The sequence below is a fragment of the Peromyscus eremicus genome, chromosome 8a, assembly GCF_949786415.1.
Source record: "Peromyscus eremicus chromosome 8a, PerEre_H2_v1, whole genome shotgun sequence".
NCBI lineage: Eukaryota > Metazoa > Chordata > Mammalia > Rodentia > Cricetidae > Peromyscus > Peromyscus eremicus.
Window position 1 is genome coordinate 17,182,047 of NC_081423.1, and position 27,554 is coordinate 17,209,600.

General features: G+C 45.0%; 1 protein-coding gene across 2 annotated transcripts in view; it reads right to left on the reverse strand.

Annotated features, from left to right (window-relative positions):
• Positions 1-27,554, reverse strand: part of Axin1 (axin 1) — a 56,720-nt gene that overhangs the window by 4,585 nt on the left and 24,581 nt on the right. For both annotated transcript variants that reach the window (XM_059270257.1, XM_059270256.1), the window contains exons 3-8: positions 15,581-15,721; positions 9,420-9,516; positions 7,144-7,281; positions 1,954-2,471; positions 1,440-1,610; positions 457-702 (exon numbers count right to left, since the gene is read on the reverse strand). In XM_059270257.1, the coding sequence (XP_059126240.1) occupies positions 457-702; positions 1,440-1,610; positions 1,954-2,471; positions 7,144-7,281; positions 9,420-9,516; positions 15,581-15,721 (1,311 nt within the window). The remainder of the gene's footprint in view (positions 1-456; positions 703-1,439; positions 1,611-1,953; positions 2,472-7,143; positions 7,282-9,419; positions 9,517-15,580; positions 15,722-27,554) is intronic.

Below are 27,554 nucleotides of genomic sequence, written 5' to 3' on the forward strand. Positions count from 1 at the left end.
CCAAGAATACTGCTACCCAAAGAGAAATCTCTTGAGTTTGGGCAGAACATACTCCCCAAAGGGATAGAATAGGCTTGCTGAACTGTGGTGGTGAAGGGGCTGATGCTGACGTTCTTGAGATTGAGGAAGACAGGGAGAGAGGTGGAACCATGGTCCCTCCAGACAAGTCCTATAACTGCCTGTGCTTTGGAGTTGTCTGTCATCTCCCTGTGGCCATGCTTTGTGTGGCTGTCATCAGAGATGGTCTGGATATCCACCACTTTGCCGGGCATGCCCAAAAGCTGTTAGCCATCTGACCATGTGCAGGTGAGAACATTCACCTCATAGCCCTCTGTCCTGCAGCAGGGCTACCTCTGTGGTTCTCAGTGGAGAAGCAGCCCAGGATGGCTGTCTTCCCACAAGGGCCTTCTTCAGGCCTTAGAGCCATGTAAGGTCACCTATACCACATGAGCCTACCTCTGCTTGGAGGGCAACTTGTTGGCTCTCTTCTCCTCTTCCTCTAAACGCCTGCGGGCTTCTTCCAGCTGGGTCAGGGGGTTAGGGGCTGGATTGGGTGGCATTGTGGGATCTTGGATGAAAAGATGAGAAGGCTGGACAGAGTTCCGGAGCTGAGCACTGACCCAGGGGTGCACGGCCCCAGGACGCTCAATAGACAAGGGCCTGGAGCTCTCATGGGCCTGCTGCTTCCTCATCCCAGAAGACCTTGTAGAACAAAGACAAGTGACTCCATGAGTAGTGGAAGCAACCAAGTGTGAACACACCCAACTACAGGAGTCATGCAGGCCTCTCTGCTCCCACACACATACACCCTTCCCTTGAAGATTGTTCTTTTTGTGTGTGATTTGAGACCGAACCAGGGGTTTGCTCATGCTGTGCTGTCACTGAGCTGCATTCTAGACCTTCCTTACTTTTTGAAAATTTTATTACATTATATTTATTTTGTGTGAGAATAAATACACATGTACCAGAGTCTGTGTAAGGGTTCTCTCCTTCTACCATGTGTGTCCCAGAGTATGTTGAGGGCAGGTAGTGAGCAGGCAGCACATTAGGGTAATCTGGGACTGAGGAAATGGACCTGCCTCAGTCCTAGACTCCCCTACTCTGCTCAGAAATAGGTCACAGAGAGGACCACAGGGATGGCACCTGCCCCCTGTGGAGCCAGGAATGTGTGCAAACACATTGCAATATGAGACAAGAGGGATGACAGATATCCAGGGAGGTCACGCTGAGGCTGAGCAGCCCCGACCCTTAGGACTGAAGAAAAGTAGACATAAAAGACAGAAGGCTCTCCCACAGCTGCCATTTATGTAGTTCATAGGTGACAGGGACTTAGAGTCCTTTGACCCTGAAGCTAGAAGTAAGCTCCTAAAAGCAAGGGTGCTGGCAACAACAAGACAGGTGGCCAGCTGCTCCTGGCCAGGCCTCTGCAGTGCACTTACCCGTGGCCTGTCTTCCGGTGTCTGCTGATCTCCTTCTCACCCTCAATGATCCACTGCATGATCTTCTGGTTCTTCTCTGCATCCTCTGTGGTACTGGGTACCTCGGCACTGGCATTCTTCCCAGATTCAGCCTTCTTGGTGTTTCTTTTGGAGGGTGCACTAGCTTTACCACTGTGAGATCAAGACATATGAGGTCACTCTGGCCTTCCTAGCTGGTCCCTAACCCTCACGCCCAACAAGAGACCCGTAACCCACTGTGAAGGCAGTGGTCTCTGTGAAAGTCAGCTGTCTGGAGTTTGTTTTAATATGGTGGGAGAGTCATGCTGACCAGAGCCCAAGATAAACCCACAGCTCCTCCTCACCCAGTCATAGCAATGCTTGGAGCCTGTCTGGCCCCTGCCGCTGGTGTCATGTGACTTTTATTGGGGAAGACCAGGTCATCATAGGGCCACAGCCCCTCTGGCCTATGACTCTGAAACAAGGACACATTGGAGAGGGCTGGGTCAAGACTCACCCAAAGGCCAAGTCCCCAGAACTGGGGGTGGTGCCTGTGCTCTCTGAATAGCTGCGGGGCTTGGCATGACCATGTGTTTCTGGGCCCCAAGAGAAGCTGCTCTGGACCCTGCGGGCAGCTTCAGCCTCCACTTGCTCCTTGGGTCTAGCTGAATTATGGTGAACATGGTGGTGGACGTGCCTATGGTGGTGCAGGCCAGCTGTATCCAGCTTCAACCCCAACTTAGGAACGTGCTTCCCATGCCCGGAGGCTACACCCCCTAGTACTGCAGTCTTGGCTACATGCCCACTGTCAGGAGAGCGGTGGCCTGGACCAGGTGACTGGCAGCCAGGTGTCCTCATGACCCTTTGCACATGTTCATCCAGGATGCTCTCAGGATTCTCCTCATGAGCATCCCGCAGTCCGGAGCAGCCCATATCCACATAGCGGGGTGGGAAATGGTGCCAGGCTGGGACAGAAGGCAGCTTGTGACTTGCCATGGGGCCAGAAGGCAGTTCCCCATCCTCCCCTTCTTCTTCCTGTGGAGAAACAGCAGCACTGTCAGAACAAGAACGAGGAGAGACCTGGAAGTGAGCCACAGTCCTGACAGTCAAGCCAAGGACTCTCCTGACTACTGCAGTGTAGCCAAGTCAAGGAGAGGTGCTGACTCCTGGATACTCTGTGCTTGAATCTCAAAAGGTCCTGGGAACCTGAATGAATTCCATCAAACCTGTTCTTATCAGTCAGGGCAAAAACAGGCTGAGGGGATGAAGGGTCTGGTGTCAGTTGTAGCCACTGAGAAGGCTCTGCATGGATTTAGTTTTATGTCTCTCAATAAAGGTTTTTGCGCTCGCTCTCGCTCGCTCCTGCTCCCCCCGCCCCCTTGGTTTTTCAAAACAGGGTTTCTTTGTGCAGCCTTGGCTATCCTGGAACTCACTATGTAGATCAGGCTGGACTCAATTCATAGAGATCCATCTGCCTCTGCCTGGGATCTCTGCTGGAATAAAAGGCATGCACTACCACTGTCCGCCATGTTCTCTGAGTTAATATTCTCCCTTTTGAGTTTCTTAAAATTACATTATTCATTCATTCATTCATTCATTTGTTCATTTGTCTTGTGTGGTGCACTTGTAGAGTCAGAGTTGTGGAAGTCAGTTCTTTCCTTCTACAATATGAGTCTATAGGACAGAACTCAGGTCCTCAGCCTTGGCAGCAAGTGCCTTTAACCACTGAGTCATCTCACTGGCCCTGCTTCAGGTTTTGATGCCATATTCCCTAAGGTAGAAAGACGGAAGGGAAATTTATAAAACCATAGGACTACCTTGGGCCAAGACCCAGCTTTTCTTACTTTCTTTTGGTTTTCTGAGACAGGGTTTCTGTTTAGCCCTGGCTGTCCTGGAACTTGCTTTGTACACCTCGCTGTCCTTAAACTCACAGAGACTCACCTGCCTCTACCTCCTGAGTGCTGGGATTAAAGGCGTGCACTGTGACACAAGGCCGACCCAGCTTGTCTTACCAGTTCCTCATATGTAGCAATTAAACTGTTGGGTTTGTGGTGAGCCTCTGTTTCTATCCCTTCCCCCTGCCAGCTGGGGTTACAGGCCTATGTAGACACCCAGCTTGTTCCAAGGGTACTGGGATCTGAACGCCAGTCTTCATGAGTCTGCCCATTATTCCAGACCTTCTCAGAACTTCTATTTCCTCAGTTTTGCAATTAAAAATAATTTTTTTTTTAAAAAAAGGGTGATTAATCCTGTACAAAAAGGAGTAAAATCTACAGTAAATGTATCAATGCATACAAGCCACCAAATTCTATGTCTGTAGTTACATGGCCATCCACCCAACAGGAGACAGCTCAGGATAGGCTGGCTAGAGCACAAATAAAGCTAGAGCATACATGGCAGCCCATCTGAGCTAGAGGCCCTCTAGCCACAGATTATTTCCTAAGCTGATATAAGAGAATCACTCAGGGTTTTTCATTTAGTGTTCTCTGTTAAGTCAAAAAAATAATACCACTGTTCTCAGCCTTGGCACTGACCTAGTCTCTCTTCTTGAGAGCTGTGGATTATTTTAAAGTGTGTTACTTTTGTTTATGTTGTATTTGTTTAACTCTGTGAAGCTGTATTACTTTGCCTGTTTAAAACATCTGATGGTCTAATAAAGCGCTGAACAGCCAATGGCGAGGCAGGAGAAAGAATAGGTGGGGCTGGCTGGCAGAGAGAAATAATACAAGGAGAAATCTGGGAAGGAGTAGCCAGAGAAGAAGGAAAACATCAGAGGCCAGCCAACCAGCTACATAGCAAGCCACGGAGTAAGAAATAATGAAAGGTATACAGAAATAGAGAAAGATAAAAGCCAAAAGCTAGATGGGATAATTTAAGTAAAGCTAGCTAGCAACAAGGCAAGCTAAGGCCAGACATTTATAATTAAGAATAAGCCTCCATGTGTGATTTACTTGGGAGCTGAGTGGCGGGCCTCCCCAAAAGAGCAAAAACAAACAACTTTGAGGAGCCCGTTTTTCAGGGATTTGTGACATCCATAGCAACACCCTCAAGAGAGGCAGTAACTGAAACATTCTGCTACACAGATGAAGATGATGATTTAGATCATAACAGACAAAAGCTCCGTGTTTCATGTCAGTAGGGCTCCACATTTTTCTTAGATAAATACTATCAGAATGCTAAAGCTGTGTGGCCCAGAAAATGGTTGGCTTCAGTCTGCATAGTTTTACTGCCCACCAGATGCTTGACTAAACACCATGGGGTGCCCTATGCAACAAGGTGCCACTCTAGGTCACAGTAGGCCCATAGTGTGATGTCTCACTAGAGTCTACCAGCGTTGCATGGTGGGTAATGCCACAATGCTGGCCATCACACAATGGCTAGCTGGTGGATGGCCATTCCAATACAGGAAAGGCTGCCTGCCAGTCTAATGAACATCTCTCCAGCTACCACAAGGGACAGAAGAGAATGCTGGTCTCAAGTGACAAAACAATTTGATAGAGACAGACAGACAGAATGTGTGTGTGTGTGTATGTGTGTGTGTATGTGTGTGTGTGCATAAGAGACCACTCATCTTAAAATATTTTCACACAAACTCCTTGGAAAGTTCCACTGTCTTTTTTTGGTTTTTGTTTTTTGAGACAAGGTTTCTCTGTGTATTTCTGGCTGTCCTGAAACTCTGTACACCAGGCTGGCCCTGAACTTACAGAGATCCGCCTACCTCTGCCTCCTGAGTGCTGGGGTTAAAGGCATGTGCCACCACTGCCCAGCTGTTTTTTTTTTTTTTTAAAGATTTATTTATCTTTAGCCGAGTGGTGGTGATGTACAACTTTAGTCCCAGAAGAGGCAGGCAGATCTCTGTGAGTTCGAGGTCAGCCTGGTCTACAGAATGAATTCCAGGATATCCAGGGCTACACAGAGAAACCATGTCTTGAAAAACAGACAGACAGGCCGGGCGGTGGTGTTGCACGCCTTTAATCCCAGAACTCGGGAGGCAGAGGCAGGCGGATCTCTGTGAGTCTGAGGCCAGCCTGGGCTATAGAGTGAGTTCCAGGACAGGCTCCAAAGCTACACAGAGAAACCCTGTCTCAAAAAACCAGAAACGAAAGAAAGAAAGAAAGAAAGAAAGGAAGGAAGGAAGGAAGGAAGGAAGGAAGGAAGGAAGGAAGGAAGGAAGACAAAAAAGAAAAAAAAGATTTCTCTATCTTTACTTTATGTGTCAGAGTGTTTTGCCTGTGTGTGTGTACCATGTACACACCTGGTGCCTGCAGAAGTCAGAAGAGAGTGTCAGATGATTGTGAGCCACCATGTGGATTCTGAGAACCAAACCTAGTTCTCTACAAGAACAAGAGATACTCTTAACTGCTGAGTCATCTCTCTAGCCCCTACTTGTTTTTCATCTCAGCCTCCAGTCTGTACAGATTATAGCTGGTACCACATCAGCCCTGTGTCTAGAGTGGTCTGTGGGCCCTGCTGCTAAAGATGGAGCCCTCAGACAATGCTCACAGTTCACCTAGGGAGCCTAAGAGGGAAAGGAAACCCCAGGAAAGGGCCTGGACTGGGGTTTTGAATTTGAAGAGGGCTGGGTTCTTCCACATGTTAAATAAATAAAAGCATCAGATAAATAACAGAGAAATAACTCCACAGAGGAACATTATACTCTTGAACTTCTGAGTATGAAAACTTATATAAATAAAAATGTCTGATCTTAGCCAGACAGTGGCGCACACTTGTAAGTCAGCACCTGGGAGGCTGAAATAAGAGTATTGCTGCAAGAGACCATCCTGAGCTGCACAGTGAATACCAGGTCAGCCAAGCTACAGCAAGACCCTGTCATAGAAAGGAAAGAAGACAGGAGGGAGGGAGAGAGAGAGGAAGGGAGGGCTTGAATTTGCAAGTGTTAAACTGTTATCATAAAACACTGCAGAATGAAGGACACACATATGAGGGCCATCTACATAAAGAAAGCCTTTCTATAGCAGTACAGAAAAAAAAATGTACAAAGACAGTGGTTTCTCAGCCAGTTGGTGGTGGTAGTGTACACCTTTAATCCCAGCACTTGGGAGGCAGAGGCAGGTGGATCTCTGAGTTTGAAGCCATCCTGGTCTACAGAGTGAGTTCTAGGACAGCAAGAACTACAAAAAGAAACCCTGTCTCAAAAAAAACCAAACCAAACAAACAAAACAGTGGTTTCTCAATAAACCAAAATGAGCTCCAAGGAGTCATTATAGCTACTATAGTCTATAGTGTTCCCTAAGTGAGTAGAAATCTGACCTGCCGAGCCTTCCTACCATTGTGCCTTAGCTCAGTTCCTGCCAAACAGTGGTTTCTCAATAAACCAAAATGAGCTCCAAGGAGTCATTATAGCTACTATAGTCTATAGTGTTCCCTAAGTGAGTAGAAATCTGACCTGCCGAGCCTTCCTACCATTGTGCCTTAGCTCAGTTCCTGCCACCTGTCAAGGTTAGCCACACAGCCATTTTGTCAGCTTCCTCCGAGGCATCTGCTGGCAGGAAAAGGGGATGGGGGATGCACTAGGCTCAGTTAGCAACAAAATAGAGAGGAAGAAGGTACTGAACAGAAGGGCAGGTGGGACACAGAAACACAGTGACAAGCAGGCCGAGTCAGAATGGAGGCTACCCTAAATGCAGGACTTCCATGCCACAGCAAACAGTGGCTTAGACATGGTCCTAACATATAGTCCACTTACCATCCGTACACGCTTCAGCCGTTCCTCCAGCTTCTCTTCAGCCTCTCGAGTGCGCTGGACAGCCTCTAGACGGTGAATAAGCTCTTCAGCAAATTTCTGTGGTTCTACCCGGATCTCCTTTGGCATTCGGTAAGTGCGCTGGAGAGAGACACAGCAGTCAGTAGAGCTGCCTTCACAGGACATTCCTGCACCCTTTACAGAGCAGCATAGTGTCAGCCTTCTAGTAAGAGGATGTGTACAGGAAACCTTGATCTTATTATTTTAAAGTTTTATACATTTGTTTGTTTGAGTCCGTGGGCATGCACATGGTGGATATGTGCACCATGGCACATATGTAAAGGTCAGAGGATAACTTGCAGGAGCTGGTTCTGTTCTCCCCTTTTACCAGGTAGGTTCTAGAGACAGAACGCAGGTCATCAAGTTTGGAGGCAGGTTTATTTATTCACTAAGTAACCTTGCTGGTTACATGTATTTTAAAGCAGGTGTTTATGGTTTCCTTTTAATGGGACACTAGCAACCTCATTGGCTCCTTTTTCTCCTTCACTGAGCACTGACTTGAAGATGTGGACTTCTCTCTAACCGCTCACAACTATATTACTGGAGGAGAGCTGGGCAGGGTCCTGGTTTGCACAGGATGTGGAACCCCTGAGTGAACACGTGTACATGCACCCAGACAGATGGTGGTCAGTACCTTGGCCAACATGCTCTACACTGAATACTCCCAACTTGCGCCCCCCCCCCCCCCCAAGACAAGTTTCTCTGTATAGTTTTGGTGCTGGTCCTGGATCTCACTCTGTAGACCAGGCTGACTTTGAACTCACAAAGACCTGCCTGGCTCTGCCTCCCAAGTGCTGGGACTAAAGGCATGCGCCACCACTGTCCGGCCTACTCCCAACTTGTCAGAGAAACACTCATGACATAAGGTGGGGGAATGCCTGAGGCTTAGTGCAAACAGCACTAGGAACACAGAATCAAGAGTTGTAAGTACAGCATCAGTCACTAGAAACTCCTAGGATGGACTTGTGGTCCTGAAGTAGCCTAACCCACAGCATTCCCAAGGCTTACACCTGTTCGAAGCTCCTGGATAGAGCAGTGCCTGGTGCTGATGTATGGCTGAGTGTAATCAGGGTAGGATTGTACTCAGGAGGGTTGGGACTCTAGGCTCTGTTACAGCAATGGAAGACATAAAATGCATGATATACAGAATAAACATGATTTTCCAACCATAGATGTATCTTTCCTAATGTGGGAATTGAAGGGTCAGTCAAAAAGTTAAAAGACTCCAATTAAGAAATTCTGATGAGGCTGGTCATGACAGTGCATACCTTTATCCAAGCACCCAGGAGGTAGAGACAGGTGGATCTATGTGAGTTCAAGGTCACTCTGGTCTACACAGTGAGCTAAAGGTAAACCAGAGCTACATAGTTGCTATCTCAAAATAACAATAAAACAAATCAAAAGAAGTGCTGATGCCTGTGTGATGTTCTGAAGCACCCATCCTCCCTACACAGGCACGGGTGGAGGGTAGAGGACAACACAAGCTCCCCTAGAAGTCTTTCTGCCCAAAGCCTGTGTGCCAGAAGAAATGATAATTGTTCGTGTGTCACCAGTGGTCACTGCACACAGGGAGAGCTATGAATCCTTGCTCAAACATGGAGTCAACAAAACCTTGTATTCCAGGCTCAGGAATAGCTACTGTTATTACCCAAGAGGCAAAGTTGAGGCAGCTTCTGAGCCAAGATGGTCACATGGCAGCACCCATTGCTCAGGCACAAAAATGACAAGTTCCTTGAACCTCTTGAGTAGTAAAGCATGTGGATGGATATCTAACCATACCCTAGGGTCAGGTGACAAAAATGACAAGTTCCTTGAACCTCTTGAGTAGTAAAGCATGTGGATGGATATCTAACCATACCCTAGGGTCAGGTGACTTGCAATGTCCAGAGCTGGTTCAAAGTCGAAATCCATCATCTCTGAACTACTTTCCTCCATCAGGGAGAGCATATCACTTCACAGGGAAACCATGCAGTGAAGGGAGGGCGCTACTGAGCATAGGAAGCTTGGGAGCTATCCCTAGACTATCTACTGTGATGGTTATCTCTTACCCCAACATCACTCAGACTGTCTGCTGTGCCCAGTGGTAAGCTGTGGTCCTAGAAACCCTACCAAAACGCCTCTCCCACTGATTGGTGCCATGGTGGCCAACTCTGTGTCGGAAACCAGTTTGGAACCTGGAGAGAAGGCACGGTGGGTGCTGCTGAATATGTGGTACTTACAGGAATGTGAGGTAGAGGCACACGCCCGTTGACTTGGACACTCTCCTGCATCTCCCTTCGGTGCTGCTTACGGATCCTGTATGGAGGGATTCCATCCCTGAATAGACAAAAAATATAGTCATGAGCTCATGCAGAAAGTAGGGTACAGCAGAACACCATATACTTATCAGCCCATGGTCATTACTGATAGCAATGATATTCATATTGTATCATCTCATGTGCATGTGTACATGGGACTACATATGCACAGGCACAGATTACTTACATGCACTTCATGACACACACACACAAAACTCATATATGATAACAAAGCCCAGAATCTTAGCCATGGAATGTTCTTCCAGTTACTACTTATAAAACATTTCAACAAAGATCAGCTGCCCTTAATCTATGTATCACTGAGTCTACAAAGTCTGAAAGTTTGATCATTTTCACATTAGAAGGATTTTTATTACACACCCACACCCACACACCCACACACACCCCATGTATATAGTTTGTGCATGTATATGGATGAGTACACGTGCCACAGCACATGTGTGGAGGTCAGAGGACAACTTCTACCACGTAAATTCTGGAGACTGAACTCAGGCCACTGTGAGTCTTTTAGAAGACTGAAACAAACATGTAAGGCCAACTAAAACCAGCCTTTGGTAGCTATAAATCCAAGGACTAAGGTCACTAAAAGGCCAGGCTCTTTCTTGCTCATTCAAGATAGATGCCATATGCAACACCTTGTGAAACTGCCCAGCCTCCATCCCATGGTTCTGGAAGCTGCTCTAGGAATCAATCATGGCAGCAAATGGAACTAGCAACTGAGAAAAGACTGGCTGACTAATGTACGTGCTGGGTCCTCTCACTACAGTTCTCTAGTTACATGAAAACAGGTGGGTGTGGGAACTGCAATCTCCATGCCGAATGGGATGGGTTTTTAAATTACCTTGCTAATCAAAAAGTCCACACAGGGCAATTAAGGTATGTGGTCTCTGTACCCTGCCCCTCTGGAGGAGATAGGAAGCACCAAGGACAGTGGAACCCCAACTGTCCTCCTTGGCAGAAGGAAAGACAGCCCCAGTCAGGGGAAGATTGCCTGGCAACCTGCCCAGGTGCGTGGTGTGCCTGAGCAAGAGGGTAGTATTACCGTGTTTTTCCTTTTATAAATGTAAAGGGGACATAGAGGATAGAGGAATGGGAGTTTAAAATTCATATGACTTGGATTCCCAGGCACTCAAGATAGTAGGTGGCCTAAAGCCAACAGCTGAAACATATTTTTTCTATACTTAGACAAACACTTTAAAATCCCCAGCCTCTGGGGCTCAGACTTGTCCTCAAAATCTACATTTAAGGATAGGTGGCATACTAGGAAACACCTTGTTGAACAGTTGTGTGATCCAACTGTGGCTCCAATGTGAGAAACTCGTGAGCTACACCAGCAGATACAGTGTGAAGCATCATTTCATTTTTTGCCTCAGATGTATGTTCAAATATATGTGGTAGTTTTGTATCCCAAATTCTTAAGTCTCCCAATCAAATCTAAGATGAACAGATTGTCAAAGAAAAACTGCCTATGCTTGGGGCTGTGGACATAGCTCAGTTGACAGAGTATTTGCCTAGCATGTACAAAGCCATGGGTCTAACCCCAGCACTGCATTAACTGGGTAGAGTGGTACATACCTATAACCTTGGCCAGCCTTGTTTACATGAGGCTCTATTTTACTCCTAAAACAAAACCATCTACATGTATTTTAAGTTTCTCTGTTTGGATAATGTGTCATTTTCTTAAGAAAATATTCAGAGGTTGCAGAAAAAGTTATGGTGGAGGTTAAGCCTCGTCAATTCTATGGGATGAGGAGGATCAGATGCTACAGATACAGCCTGCTGTCTTCTTCTGACGAGGCTGTGACTGGCAACCACTCTGAAAATGAGAGGTCACAAAGAATTCTAGGAACTTTAAAAAAGTGTTGCTGAAAATGCCAACTTGAAGATTCAAAATTAAAACAAGCCAAGTGTGGTGGCACACCCCTTTAATCCTAGCACTAAGGAGGCAGAGGCAGGTGGATCTCTAAATTCAAAGCCAGCCTGGTCTATATAGTGAGTTCCAGGTCAGCAAGGGATATAGAGTAAGACCCTGTCTCAAAATTAATTAAAAGAGTACAAAATGAGACATCCCTCAGATATAACAAAACCCAAAGAGACAAAGGTCATCTGGTGTCACTACCACATGATTATTAGAGTAGAAAAATGAAAACAGCCCAACATATATGCCCCCACGGCACTGGCCAAATTGGGTTCTGAGCAGCAGGAGATGGCATGCTCTATTTTTAAAAGTCAAGTGCTGGAAGAATGTTTAAGGGCAGACAGATGAAAAGAACCAGTCACAAAACTGGTACAAGATGGGGGTGGTGGCACCTGCCTTTAATCCCAGCACTCAGGAGGCAGAAGCAGGCAGATCTTGGTGAGTTGAGGCCAGCCTGGTCTACATAGTGAGTTCCAGGACAGCTAGGGCCATATAGAAAGACTTTGTCTCCAAAAAACAAAACAAACAACAACAACAACAACAACAACCACCAGGAACATAAAGAGGAACCATCCTCTAAAACTACATTCAATGAAGTGTGGTGAGAGGGAGATGGAGGAGAGCGCTTGGCAAGTGGTTCAGCTGTGCTGACAGAGAAGCTGGTGTGGATATGGAAGGAGGGGACAGAATCAGGATGAAACACCTCAGTCCTGGACAAACGGGCTTCCAAAATACTGCTCCTGCTGGCGGAATCTCTGGCTCTGTCCTTCTGACCTGGAGTCTCAGCCTGACTGGTTAACTGAGATGTTAATTCGGCTTCTAGAGTGAGTCCTAAAAATTACTACAGACTTCTTGAATAAAGACAGAATTTCCAGCAGCAAAATTTCAAACCTCTAGCCTTTCCAATTTATTTATTGTTATTTTACATGCACTGGTGTTTTGCCTGCATGTATATCTGTGTGAGGATGCAGGATCCCCTGGAACTGGAGTTACAGACAGTTGTGAGCTGTCATGTGGGTGCTGGGAATTGAACCTGGGATCACTGGAAGAGGAGCTAATGCTCTTAACCACTCAGCCATCTCTCCAGCCCCTAGCTTTATTTTCTTGTAAATGCTCTACCATCCTAAAATAGTATCATGTACTTCAAACTTTCTTTTTCCCAACACAGGGTTTCTCTGTGTAGCCCTGCCTCTGCCTCCCTAGTGCTGGGATTAAAGGCATGTACTACCACAGTCCCAGCTCAAACTTGTTTTTAATTGCTGAGTTAATTATCAATTAATATGACTGTAGCTAAACCATATTTTTTAAATAATGCCTGTAACAAATACTTTAGCAAAGTCAGTGTGGAATTTACTCATTTAACAGGTATTAAGCCCCTCACTAACAGGCATGGTTTTGGACACAGCAGTGAACAATAATAGCAAAAATCATTCTTTAACACGCTTATTTTTTAAAAAATAAATAAGCTTACTTTTAAAAATACATGGTTGCTTTAAAAATATGTTACTTAAAAAGAATTTACATTCTAGGGTTGGTCAGCTAGCATGCAATTAGAAAGTCCACAGTCCCAAAGCAGCTATAATAAGTACGTTGAAAGCTATTTCTTGTAGCCTTAAGACTTTTATATAATCAGTAATTAGAAACTGGCTCCAGTGGGTGAGTGCACGCCTTTAATCCTAGCACTCAGGAGGGAGAGGCAGGCAGATCTCTGAGAGGCCAGACTGGTCTACAGAGTGAGGTTCTTAGGTGGGGATCTGAACTCAGTTCCTTAAATGCTAAGCACTTTACACTGAGCCGGCTCCATAATGCCTATAAATACATTTTGACCTTGACTAAGTTCGTAAGTGTGAAGTGTTTACAGTTTTCACAAGTTCTGTTACACACACAGCCTGCACACCTGTTGTACTCCAAAGGGCCTCTAACCACTGAACAATCTTACTGACACTGAACCTGGAGGTCACTGACCACTGAGCACCAGGGACTTTTCAATGCAAGATTATAGGTATACACTACCAAGCCCAGTTGTGTTTTGTCTTGTAAGTAGATGCTGGGGAATCATGTTGTTGTAGCAAACACTTTACAACTGAGCAGCTCCCAAGCTCTCTACTTTCCCCTGATAGATCTAAACCACTGTTTTTTGTGTAGTTGTGTAGTTTTGCTTTTTATTTTCATTGATATAAGTTAGCATTTTTAGAGAAACTTAGTAAGCACCACATCACATAATCTGGTTACAGTGTCATCTCATTCCTGTGTTCTAATCTAGATGCTTCAATCACTTTTTACTAAAAAAAAAAAAAAATCTGTTTAAACAAATGCAGCACTATCTTGACGACACAACTGTTAGCAGTTTACCAAATGGAATGGCTTAATTATAAAAGAGGAGAATAGTCCCTAAATATTTTAGACAGTTCACATATATTGAGTAATACTGATACCAACAGGAGCCATTTTTTTCCCCCGAGACAGGGTTTCTCTATGTTAGCTCTGGCTGTCCTAGAACTCACTCTGTAGATCAGGCTGGCCTCAAACTCACAGAGATCCACCTGCTTCTGCCTCCCAGGGGCTAGGATTAAAGGAGTGTGACACTACACCTGGATGAAATAAATAATTTTTTTTTAAATTTAAGTAAGGAGAGCAACAATAGAAAACACCCAGTATTGACCTATCGACCTCTGGCTTACACACACACACACACACACACACACACACACACACACACACACGCCCCAGATCCACCAGTGGGGAGCACTCTCTCCTTCCTTCTTATTTATTTATTTATTTATTTATTTATTTATTTATTTGGTTTTTTTCGAGACAGGGTTTTTCTGTGTAGCTTTGCGCCTCTCCTGGAACTCACTTTGGAGACCAGGCTGGCCTCGAACTCACAGAGATCCACCTGCCTCTGCCTCCCGAGTGCTGGGATTAAAGGCGTGTGCCACCACCGCCCGGCTTCCCTCCTTCTTATTTACACCCACCAATTTCCCAGCTTTTCACTTTTCAACTTTTCAAAGAGACACACAGGCAGGGCAGAACTGGTGAGCTGGACCGAGAACCCTGCTGGGGACCCTGTGCAATCATGAAATAGGAGACTTATAGGGGCAATTAGAAGACTTGTCCTGGTCACTGGTAATGAGCAAAGACTTACTCTAACACTAGGCTGCTTTTAAAGGAAGCCCCAGGCATGGGGGTAAACTCAGACTAAGCATGACTGAGTCAGAACCAAAAAAAAACTCCAAGCTGGTCAATTCAACAAAATGTTTTATGCCATTCAATTACAATTATTTAATATACACCTGAGTTCCAAAAAGTCACTGGCAGGAGGTGGTTCATGGGACAGATCGACTCCCACAAGAACTTCTAGGAATGTGATTACATCAAACAAAACAAGCTCCTAATTGAGATCACAGTATCAGGGAAGTGGAGGCTCATATCTGCCTCCATGGCTTGGAATTTAGGAACTCAGGGAACTAACTGGTCTTAACACAGAACCCAGGCTCCCCGGCTCCCCAGGGATACTCATGATATATCAAGATTCTGTATTATAAAAAGGTTCAGGGCAGAACAACATGGGCAAGAAACACATTTATGCAGCCTGATGGACTGTCTCCTGACCTGCCCTGGAGAGAAGACCCCTGTCTGACTGTTCCTTGGGCCTGTCTTCCCAGTGAAACCCATTCTCTGTGGCTAGGAGAAAATGAACCTCCAGTTTCTGGCTGGCAGCTCTAACTCTTGAGTCCTCTTCTCTCAAAAGCTGCAGAAGCTAACGCAAACTTCAACTCTAGCTTAGATTCTGTTCCAGGATTTTTAAAAAATTTTGCTATTGTGCTAGGGACTAAACCCAGGGCCTTCATTCAGTTACACCTTGGCCCTTGGGTTTTGAAGGATATCGTAACTCAAGGGCAGTCAGTCCTCTTTCTTTAGGGTTTTTGTTTTGACAGTCTCATTCTATAGACCAGGTTGGTGTGGTACTCACAGCAATTCATCTGCTTCAGCTTCGCAGGTGCTGGGCTTACAAATATATGCATGCTACCATGGCCAGCTTTGTGTTTGTTCCTTAGGACACTCAGGTCAAGCGTTAAGAGAATCAGCCAGTAAGGACCAGCAAAAAGCACTGAAGCATACAGACAGCAAGCATGGGACTTACACACTACTGTCCGTAAGGGATAGGGTGTCAGCATCACTGGACAGGCTCTGCTGTTCACTGTCATTGGCGCTGGTGGCTGGGGCCAGGGCATAGCCAGAGTTGACATAGTAAGGGTTGACGGGCTCCCTCCAAGATCCATACCTGTGAATAAGAAAAGCTCATGAGTGGCAGCAATATTCTCCTATTTTAATATAAACTGTTAGTTATCTGGATAATCGCATGAGAAATTCAGAGAAAAACAGAGCAGAAAAGTCATGTGTCTCCATCTCCTTGCTCCTCTCCTTATTCTATTCTTCCCAGTTTGAAGGGAAAGGATTAAAGAGGGTCTAACCTCTGAGCATCTTTCCAGATGTTTCCTACTTTTTTGAAAGGCATTTAAGCATACATACATAGAGTATCATTTGGGAAGCAGACAATGCTCCATCTTTCTCCCGAAGAGTACCAACAGAAAGGATTCATGATCCTTGTTACAGCTACAAAGTAACCCACTTCTGGCCCAACCCAATAGGTATTTCTGGAGCAGCCAGCCAGAGCCACCAGGACTCTAACTCAGGTCCCTGGGCTCCAGGCATCATGATACCCCATGGACAGAACACACAGATGAAATCTGCTGCTGGGTAGGTATGGAGAGGTAGGTTAAAGCCCCACTATTAGGAGTAACAGAGTCCAGTTGTTATACAATTGGCCAAAAACCAAGATCCTTAATCTGTATTTTTTCTAAGGGCACTTTCGGGGTTTCCCTTTATCTCTTTATAGCATTTGGTCCTTGTCTACTAGGTGATTATAAATTTACACAAGTTTTCAAATTAAAAAAAAAAAGTATTTTAGCTGGGCAGAGTGGCATGTGCCTTTAAGCCCAGAACTCGGGAGGCAGAGGTGGACTTCTTTGGAGCCAGCCTGGTCTACACAGTGAGCTTCTTGCCAGCCAGGGCTACAAAGAAAGACTGTTTCAAAAACAAAAGATTGCTGAGTGATGGTTGCACACCTCTTTTATCCTAGTACTTGGGAGGCAGAGACCGGTAGACGTCTATGAGTTTGAGGCCAGTCTGGTCTACAGATCTAGTTCCAGAATAGCCAGGGCTACACAGAGAAACCCTGTTTCAAAAAACAGAAACAAACAAAAAATATTTATGTGTATGAGTGTTTGGCCTATGTGCATGTAAGTGTACTATATGTATGCCTGGTGCCCATGGAAGCCAGAGGAGGACATTGGATCTCCTGGAGCTGGAGTTATAGACAGTTGTGAGTTGATGTTTAGGTGCTAGGAATGGAACCAGGGTCCTCTGCAATGGCAGCTAGTGCTCTTAACCACTGAACCATCTCTCTAGTCCTCCAAATATTTTACTATTAATATACATATATATTAGTATTTATCTATATAATATATATTTATGCAAAATATTTTCTTCTTAAACATACTTTTTCTTTTTTCAAAAAATAATTTATTTTATGTGCACTGATGTTTTGTCTGCATGTGTATCTGTGTGAGGATGTAGGATTCCCTGGAACTGGAGTTACAGACAATTGTGAGCTGCCATGTGGGTGCTGGGAATTGAACCCAGGCCCTCTGAAGAAGAGCCAGTGTTCTTAACTGTTGAGACATTTCTCCAGCTCCAATATATGGTGATATTTTATTTGTACTGAAATGTGATTTTATTTGTATGTTAATAAATAAAGTTGCCTGGGGGTCAGAGCTAATAGCAAGCCATAGCAGAGCTGGGCGTTCATGGTACACGCCTTTAATCCCAGCACTTGGTAGGCAGAGCTAGGTAGATCTCTGTGTGGTCAAGGATACAGCCAGCATTGGAGACACACGCCTAATTTAATCTCAATACCAACCATAGAAGACCTGGAGGTCTGTACAGACTGGCAGTGACAAGGCCGTCATGTGGTTGGGTTTACAACCAATGAGAAGGCAGAACAGAAAGTCTACATAAAGACAAACACACAGGAAGTAGGTCTCTCTTGGCTGAAGAGGATCGCTGAAGCAGGAAGGGTAAGGCTCTTAGCTCTGACCTCTTGGGCTTTTATCTTTACATTGGCTCTGTGTTTCTTATTTAATAAGACGGTTACTTCTATACCAATATACCTTTTCTTACATTCAAGACCTTTTTTATTCTGATCCCTTGAATGCATGATCCTGCCTCAGTCTTCCTGAGTAGTTGGGATAATAGGACTGTATCACCATACCTGGTCCCTTATAACTTTTTGTATTGTGCACAGACAGACCTTTTCATTTTAGGTTATAAACATTTTGTTCCATTAAAAAATTTTTTTGAGGCAGAGATTTAGCTCTGGCTAGTCTTGAACTTGCAGTGATCTCCCCTCTGCTTTCCCAAGTACAGGATTTATCATACCCAGCTTCCATAATTTTCTGCTTGTGTTTTTGTTTTTGTTTTTTTTTTTTTGGTTTTTCGAGACAGGGGTTCTCTGTGTAGCTTTGCGCCTTTCCTGGAACTCACTTTGTAGACCAAGCTGGCCTTGAACTCACAGAGATCCACCTGCCTCTGCCTCACGAGTGCTGGGATTAAAGGAGTGTGCCACCACCGTCCGGCTCTGCCTGTGTTTTAAGAAGAGTCTCACTATGTAGTTCAGGTTGGCCTCAAATTCACATTCCTACTGCCTTAGCGCCTCAAATGCTGGGATTACATGGCTTCAGTTATGTGTGTATCGTGTGTGTGTGTGTGTGTGTGTGTGTGTGTGTGTGTGTGTGTGTGTGTATCTGTGTTTACACATTTATGTAGGTGCAAGTGGAAGCCAGAGATCAACCTTGAGGGTGTTCTTCAGGAGGCTATCCATCTTATTTTTGAGACAGGGTCTCTCACTGGGACCTGAGGCTTGATGATAAGGCTAGGCTAGCTAGTCAGCCAGTTCCAAGGATCCTGTCTCCAACTCCCCAGTGTTGATTATTACATCTGGCTTTTTATATGGGTGCTGGGAATCAAACTCAGGTCCTCAAACTTTCATGACAAGCTCCCTGGCTTCTAATAGTTGTTTTAATTTTTTGATCTTTATCTGAATTGGAAATATATACACACATAAAATCTAGCTGATCCCCGACCCCACAATGGACAGCCAGTTGTTAGCACTAAACACTACATAATCAGTGGTTTAAATGCTACTCTTGGCCACATCCTAACCTCACTTTGAACACAGGGAATCTGGATTCTACACTGCTGTGCTGAGGGACAACCCTGTAGCAGTTGTACATCTGTAGCAGTGATTCTTCTCCACCTGTGGGTGGTAATCCCTTTGGGGGTCAAATGACCCTTCCACAGGGGTCCCCCACCAGATATCCTGCGTATCAGATATTTACACTCAACTCCTAATAGTAGCAAAATTACAGTTATGAAGTAGCAATGAAAATAATTTTATGGATAGGGGTCACAACATGAGGAACTGTATTAAAGGGTGGCAGCATTAGGAAGGTTGAGAACCATGGGTCTGTAGGGTCTCCTGCCAATTCTCTAAAGATGGCACTCAGCTGAGCCTGGTGGTAAATCCCTTTAACTTCAGCACTTGGGAGGCAAAGGTGAATTCTAGGTCTATACAGAGCTGTGGTTCTCACCTTCCTAATGTTGCAACCCTTTAATAAAGTTCCTCATGTTGTGGTAACCCCTAACCATAAAATTACTTTCATTGTTACTCACAACTGTAATTTTGCTACTGTTATGAATCATAATGTAAATATTTTTGGAGATAGAAGTTTGTCAAATGGGTCTCAACCTACAAGATGAGAACCACTGAGAGTGTGCCAGGCCAGCCAGTGCTTTACAGTGATGGTCCCCAGTAGCACTACTCACAGCACCTAAAGTCAGTAATTTAGGAAATAACAAGGATGGGGCCATTTGAGAGGTTCAGCTGTTTGAACCCTGGATCGTAGGGTTAGAGCCCTTCCCATTGAGCAGTAAGCCGCAGACTGCTTGACTGCCAAGCACTCTGTACCATACACTTGGTGTAGGAGAGGAGAAACCAAAATCAATTCTAAGGAAAAGGCCTCCTTTTGGACATCCATGTACCAGGTGAACAGAAACTTATAGAAAATTCTAACTCCATCAATTGTGCAAGGGCCTTCAACAAGATGTGACTGGGTGGGCATCTCAGAATCCCCAACTATTTCCCCCTATCAGCTGGGCCTGACAGCTAGCCCGAGGGGGGGGGGGCGACACCACAAATGTGGGAAAATAAAGCCATTGGTCAGAGAGCATTCTGACTACACACTGCAGGCCCAGGTTATTTGTACTGGGCACTAATGGGTTATGGTTGGTCAGGGAAAGGCAAGACCAGCAACTTCAACCTGGGATGTATGCTAATTGCCAAGAGGCTGCCAGTTGCTTGAGAAACCAGCTCTTTGGAATCAGCACCAAGTATCTGTCATGATATCTGGATCAGTCCCTTACCCCCATGTGTGACTGTGGGTCAGTCTAAGACTTTATGCTCTTTGCTGAAGTGTGCAGAAACATTTTTTTCAAAACACTATTATCCTCCAAGTTTAAAATCAGCACAGTTATGTCAACCAACACTGTCACGACCACACAACCACAGAAGTAGAACTCAGAATGCTGCTTAATACTAAATTATTCTTGAATCTGGCTATAACTACTAAGAATATTAAGCCACATGGTGGCACATGACTGTAATGCCAGCAAGTCAAGAAAAGGGTGATATAGGAGAATTACTACAAACTGAGGGAGACCTGCATGGTCTATATTCAGAGTTCCAGGCTAGCCAGAACTATATAGTGAGACCCTGGTCTTTAAAAAAAGAAAAGTATGCAATGCAGTGGTGGCGCACACCTTTACTCCCAGCACTTGGAGGCAAAGGCAAGCAGATCTCTGTGAGTTTGAGGCCAGTCTGGTCTACAGAATGAGTTCCAGGATAGGCTCAAAAGCAACACAGAGAAATTCTGTCTCTAAAAGCAAACAGAGAGAGAGAGAGAGAGAGAGAGAGAGAGAGAGAGAGAGAGAGAGAGAGAGAGAAAGAAAAGAGGGAAGAAAAAAGTATAAGAAAAAAAGATTAAATTTTAAACTTTTTCGCTTTCTAATTTGGTCTCTGCCCTCCAGACTGTCAACACAGTCCTGTTCAGTAATAGCCACATCCAACAGTCCAGCAGAGTGGAGAATTCCTTGAGTATACTCAACTGCCTCCCATCCCACTCCACAGCCTAGTGCATGTTCTCCCCACCTCCCTTCCCTTTCCGCAGTGCAGTGTGTGTATTTTACATATGTGGTAAGTCTGTGTTACACACAATTCAATGAAGGACATGTCTACTATATATACAATCCCTAAGGTCCAAAGAGTAAGAAAGGAAAGAACAACTTAGATGAGAGAGAACAAAAGGAGGGAGCTACCAGTTGCCCACACCATCTACAACTTCTACACATCAGCACGGACTCTGAGGAGTCAATCTCTCAGCCATCTAACTGTTCTACTGAAAACAGACACACTATTTGGCTGATGTGATAAGGAATGCTCTGTCAATGATGTGTAAGAGAGAATGTCACAGAGAGGTGGAAGGACCATCCCCAGAACAGCTGGGAACCAAAAAGAGGACTGGGTATGCCTGAAAACAGTGTGCGCATGCACCTGTGAATCTGCACAAAGACACACAGGCACATGGGGCTCCTCAAATACCTCTTTCAAATTTCTACAGCTTTTTTCCTTCCTATTTATTTTTTTATTTTGTTGGGTTTGTTTTGTTTTGTTAAAGACAAGATTTCTCTGCATAGCCCTGATTGTCCTGGAACTCTCTTTAGCCCAGGCTGGCCTCAAATTCAGAGATCTGCCTGCCTCTGCCTCCTGAGTGCTAGGATTAAAGGGGATTAAATACGTGCACCACCACTACCCTGCTGTTTTGGGGGTTTTTTAACATAGGATTTTATGTAGCCCAGGCTGACCACAAATTTGCTTTGTAGCCAAGGATGACCTTTAAACTTCTAATCCACCTATATGTGTGTGTGTGGGGGGGGGTGCAGGTGTGTATCACCATAGTCAGCTCTCTGCACTTTTCAAAGTTCTCAAAATAAAAACCTAATGGGATCCATGCAAACATGCCCAACTTATTCCTGACAAAAGTATGAAAACAAATTGATGGAGAAAAGTCCGTCTTTTCAACAAATGATGCTATGGCACCCACACAGGCAGAGACACAGAGAGTTAACTTTGAGTTACATCTCACACTTCACACCAAGTCAACCCCTGTAGCTCCTGGATGTTTTCAGTCTGAGCCACAGTGATGCTACAGCATTCTACTCACTTGGCCTCTGCCCACTTCGGTTCAGCGACATGCCCTGGCACACTACCCTGGTCTCCTGGGTACTCAGTGCTTCTTTCCCACCCCTAAAACACCAAATATTAGCTGGCATTCAGATCGTTGTGAGAGGTACTCTGGTCACCAGTAGCCGCCCAGGAGTGGACCCATATATGCATATGTATTGTGTGTATGCCTGGTGCCTTCAGAGGCCAGAAGAGGGTAGTGTATTTCCTGAAACTGAAGATACAAATAGTTGTGAACTGCCTGAGATGGGTTCTGGGAACCAAATCCACATTCGACATTGCTATGGCATCTCAATCCCTGGTTCATTTGCCTCCCAGCTAGAAGCTACTTGGTGTCTAAAATCCCTTCAGGCTTCCTAGAAAATTTTCCAACACAAGTCAATGAAAATACTTATCTTGGGGCTAGGGAGAGAACTCAATTATAAACTGACTGCTGTGCAAGCATGAGGACTTGAGTTTAATCACCCACGGCACATACATAAAAAGTCAAGGATGAAACTGGGCATGGTGGCATATGCCTTTAATCACAGCATTCAAGAGACACAGACAGGAGGATGTGTCTCTTCAAGGCCAGTCTGGTCTACATAATGAATTCCAGGATAGCCAGGACTATAAAGAGAGCCCCATCTCATGGCCTGGCAGTGGTGGTGCACGCCTTTAATCCCAGCACTCGAGAGGCAGAGGCAGGTGAATCTCTGTGGTTCAAGGCCAGCCTGGTCTACAAAGTGACCAGGACAGGCTCCAAAATCTACACAGAGAAACCCTGTCTCGGGGGAAAAAAAAAAAGGGGGGGGGGGGAGGCCCTATCTCAAAAAAGGCAGGGCTGAGATGTGGCTTAGTGCCAGGGATTTAGACATATGAAGATACACACACACACACACACACACACACACACACACACACACACACACACACACAGATTTTAATTTTAATTAATTATTTATATTTATGTGTATGGGTGTTTTGCCTGCATGCAAGCCTGTGCACCACATGAATGCCTGGTGTCTGCAGAAGTCAGAAAGAGGTGTCAATTCCCTAGAACTGGAGTTACTAGCTGCTATGTAGATACTGAGAATTGAACCCAGGTCCTCTAGAATAGCAGCCAATACTCTTTTGAACAGCTGAGCCATCTCTCCAGTTCCTTGTTTTTGATTCTGAGGCAAGGCTTCACTATGCAGCCCAAACTGGCCTCAAACTCACATTTATCCTTCTGCCTCAGTCTCCTAAGACGTATGTATTACCCGGCCCAGCGTGAAGCACAGGTTTTTGTTGTTTTGTTTTTGTTCTTTCTTCTCTCCAGTGCTGAGAGTAATCACCTGACTCTGCCCCAATCTCCTGAGGAAGCAACCTAATACCCACAGGTATAGGGCTATACTGGCTTCAATTTGTTGTGGCAGGTGATGGAATACTCCTAAGAGTTAGAGGCCTTGAGCTCCTCTCCCAACAGCCTTGGCCAGAATTCTGCTTCAGTTGGGTCCTGCCAGGCTAAACTTGTTGCCCAAAATGGGCAGAGGCCAAGAGCCAGCAAATATATTCTCTAGAAGGGCTTGTTCCTACTGTTCCAGCTCCTTACCCTGGTGCCTAGTGGCAAATCTGTATTAAACCAGGTGGGTCATACTCGGTTGAACAGATGACTGTGGGCGGGAGGAGATGGTCTGTCTAACTCTTAGGACCCCCACCCCCAAGTCCTGTGTCTTTGGCTACCTATGTTCAAGAGACTCAACTCAAACTGGATGAGTTCCTCCAGTAATTGTGGCTCTTTGTGACATCCCTGGGGCTCAGACAGCATTGGTGAGGACCATCTCTTGGCATAGTGCAGAAGCCAGCCTTGAAGCCAAATAGGGAACAGGCAAGTAGACTGACCATGCCCCACTATCTACAGGCTACTGTCTCCAGACCTGTCCCTGAACTTCATTTACAGACTAACTCCTGCCTGAACCTAGATCTACACTTGACTTTGGTAAGAGACTACCCTCAGCTGCATTCCTACTGTCAACACCAGTCTGTATCTTGCCCTCAGAAGAGCAAACAGCACATATAAGGTGCACATCCAGAAGTAATGGGCACTTTTCTTCCAGGTGCAGAACCATTAACCTTATAGAGCTTCAGTCCTTTCCCAGATGGGTGACACGAGCCCACCCTGCTGATCTCCATACAATGATTCAGATAAGCTGTGGCCCCACCACTACAAAGAAATAACACTTAGTCTTAGGTCCTATATCCAGAGTCCCACATAGATGAAGGCAACTGACATACAAGAACAGATGGCATTACAGCATATCATTAATGTCCCAAACTATCCACTCATGAATGATAGCATGCCACCAATGCTCAAAGGCGTATCCACTCACAGACAAGAGCATGCTGTTGCCAGGCGTGTTGGTGCAAGCCTTACTCTCAGCACTTGGGAGACAGAGGCAGGAGGATCTCTGTGAGTCTGAGGCTAGCCTGGTCTAAAAAATGAGTTCCAGGATAGCCAGGGTTACACAGAGAAACCCTGTCTCAAGAAAACCAAAAAGGATATACAAAGAAACCTGGTCTCAAAAATCCAAAAAAAAAAAAAAAAAAGAGTATGCTGTTGATATCCTGATCTTGTCTACCCATGGATAACAACTGCCATCCATCATGTTAGGATGCATACCCACTCATGGATGGCAGTGACATGTCTGAGTCCTGATTGTGTCCATCTCATTAGATCACCATGACAGTGCCACCAATTTATTTTTCACTCCACATTCACTCTGGAGACAAGAGACTAGTTTCCCAAGATAACTCCTCTTCCAAGAGTTGTATCTTTTCACACTAGGCTTCAGAACTACAGAAGAACCAGTGAAAACGGTACTAAAAGAGTGAGATGGAACATCTCATCTAAATTACCATCTGTATAAAATGCAAAACACTGGTCCACAAACCTTCTTGGACATATCCACACTGTGTAAACACAGCTACTTACAGAACAAGTGCCTCACCTCTGTACCTAAAGGAAAAAGAACATCCCGTGAAATGCAATACACACCAGCCACCAGCAGCTGTCACAATCTCATCTCCATCATGTAAAATCAGGAATTCGGCCTTTACCTCCACCTGTGAGGATCACAGTCACCAGCACCCTCCACCAGTAAGTATATCAGTCAGATGTTAGAAGCCTTGGAGGCAGGCACAGGTGACATTAGAAACTGGAGCAGCCTGCCATTCACTGTGGACCCACTTTGCAGCTTGACTGAGCTGGGTACCACCTAACTGAAGCTCTATGAACCCCACATGATACTAAGACATGAAAAGATGAGAGAATAAATCATCAGGTGGATGAGGATAAGCCTTTCTGGTCTGCTTAGGAGTTGGCCACGTGGATTTACTCCCTAGCAGGCATTAGGTTTATTCTTATGATTGCTGATGCACCCACTTTGAACAGCACACAACACATCAAATGTTCTTGATAGCTGAAATCAAGGAGTAGGGACAAAGAGGGTACATGTCCTACATACTCTGCAAATGCAGCAGATGAGATGATTACATTTGCCCAACAGAAGTGACCTTGAAGAATTCTGGCCAAATTTCCTATTACCATCAAGTCACCACTTCCTCATTGTAAATTAGCAGAAATGGCAATGGTCATTTGACAAGTGTCGTAGTGTATGCCTTTAATCCCAGCACTTGGGAGGCAGAGGCAGGATGATCTCTGTGGGCTAATGCCAGCCTGGTCTACGTAGTGCGTTCCAGGCTACTACAGTTACATGAAAAGACCCTATCTGAAATTTAAAAAGGAAAGGAAGAAGGGAGGGACAATAGTAGCTTCTCTGTAGGATGTCTGAGCATCTTAGTGAATAGTCCTCACAACGCCTGGGGAAGGGTTCAGCATGCAATACAGAAGAATCTCAATGTAGACCACACTATCTCTGGCCCAGTATCCCACGCATCAATTGGAAGGAGAAAAGGGTGAGGTTGGCTACTGATAACAGCTAAATAACACAAATGTGCAAAAGATTCTCAAGTCAGAACAACAACAGATCCACAGGGCCCAAGTACTGGTGATTCTACCATGGCTCTACGGAAGAGAAAGGGGGTAAGTGGGAGCCATGTCTGACATCATGTCCTCTCCACCCCAATTTCTACACATTCCAGTGTTAATCAAACAGCAAATGTTTAAAGTAACTGCTAAAGAGCAAACAAGATAGCTTAGAAGGTAAAGCCTGATGCACAATCTGTTCAATCACTGGACACAACAGCAGGAAAGAACTGACTTTCTCTGATGTTGTTCTCTGATGCCACATATGGACAATGCATGACACATGTGTACTTGCACACACACACACACACACACACACACAAATAAATAAGCTGATAAAAATATATGTAGTGGATACTACAGATTTTAAAATCACTGCTGAATTAAAAACTAGACTATGTATGTACTAAGAAGAAGCTAGAGGAATCTAGGCCATACAGTGTTATCTCTAGGTGCTAAGGATAGACACCTCTGTTTACTTTTGTTTTTTCTTTTCTGCAGCAAATCTATGTCTTCTATGTATCTCTTAACACATCAGCGCAAAAAGTATGCAAGGAGGAATTTGAATGAGAAAGCTCTGCACAGCCACACATGAGACTTGCTAGTCAGGGCTCAAAAGCTGTGAAGTCCTAAAACTAGAGCCCTCTTTCCTTTCTGCTTACACCTGAGTGACTGCACAGCTTCCATCAGAGTCCTTCAAGGTCCTCACTTGAAAGCCTGAACTCATACAAATGGTTTCAGAATTCTTCTATAGGCATACACAAATCTGAAAAAGAAACTCTCTAACTAATGAAGTGAGGTTTAAATAGTGGGATTTCAAAAAAGTGGAATAGCTGAGTGTTGATGTAAATGTATAATCTCAGCACACAGGAGGCTGAGGCAAGAGGGTAGCAAGGCCTTGTCTTAAGAGGGGGAAAGTGTCATGTGATAAATAATGTTGTGTGGAAATGTCAGCCCTCACTCTAGCCATGACCTAATAAGCAGATATTTCAGAGGACTGTCAGTTCCAAAGACATGCCAATTCTTCACAAACTCAAGATAGTCAAATAAGCACTGTAAAGTAGCAATAGTTTCAACTTTAAGGTACATGTAGGAGCTGTGGCCACCCTTTTTTGTTTATTATTATTATTAATTTATTTATTTTTTGTTTTGTTTTTTGAGACAGGGTTTCTCTGTGTAGCCCTGGCTGTCCTGGAACTCGCTCTGTAGACCAGGCTGGCTTCCAACTCACATAGATCCACCTGCCTCTGCCTCCTAGGTGCTGCGATTAAAGGTGTACACCACCACTGCCTGGCTGCCTTGTTTTACTTTTTATGTTTTGCTTGCATGTATGTCTGTGTAAGGGTGTCAGATGCCCTGGAACTGGAGTTATAGACAGTTGTGAGATGCCATGTGAGTACTGGGAATTGAACTCAGGTCCTCTGGGAGAGCAGCTGGTGCTCTTAACCAGAGTCATTTCTCCAGCCCCTCTTGTTTTATTTTTTTTAAGTCAGGTTCTCACTCATTCAGTAGACCTGGCTGGCTTTGAATTCAGAGATCCACCTGTCTCTGCCTCCTAAGTGCTGGGATTAAAGGTGTGTGCTACCACACCCAACCTGTGTTCATTCTTATGCTTCTTCAAGATGCAGAGGGAAGTCTGTATCCACCATTAACAGCCATGAAGGACTCTCAGATGCGGTATCTTCATCTAGC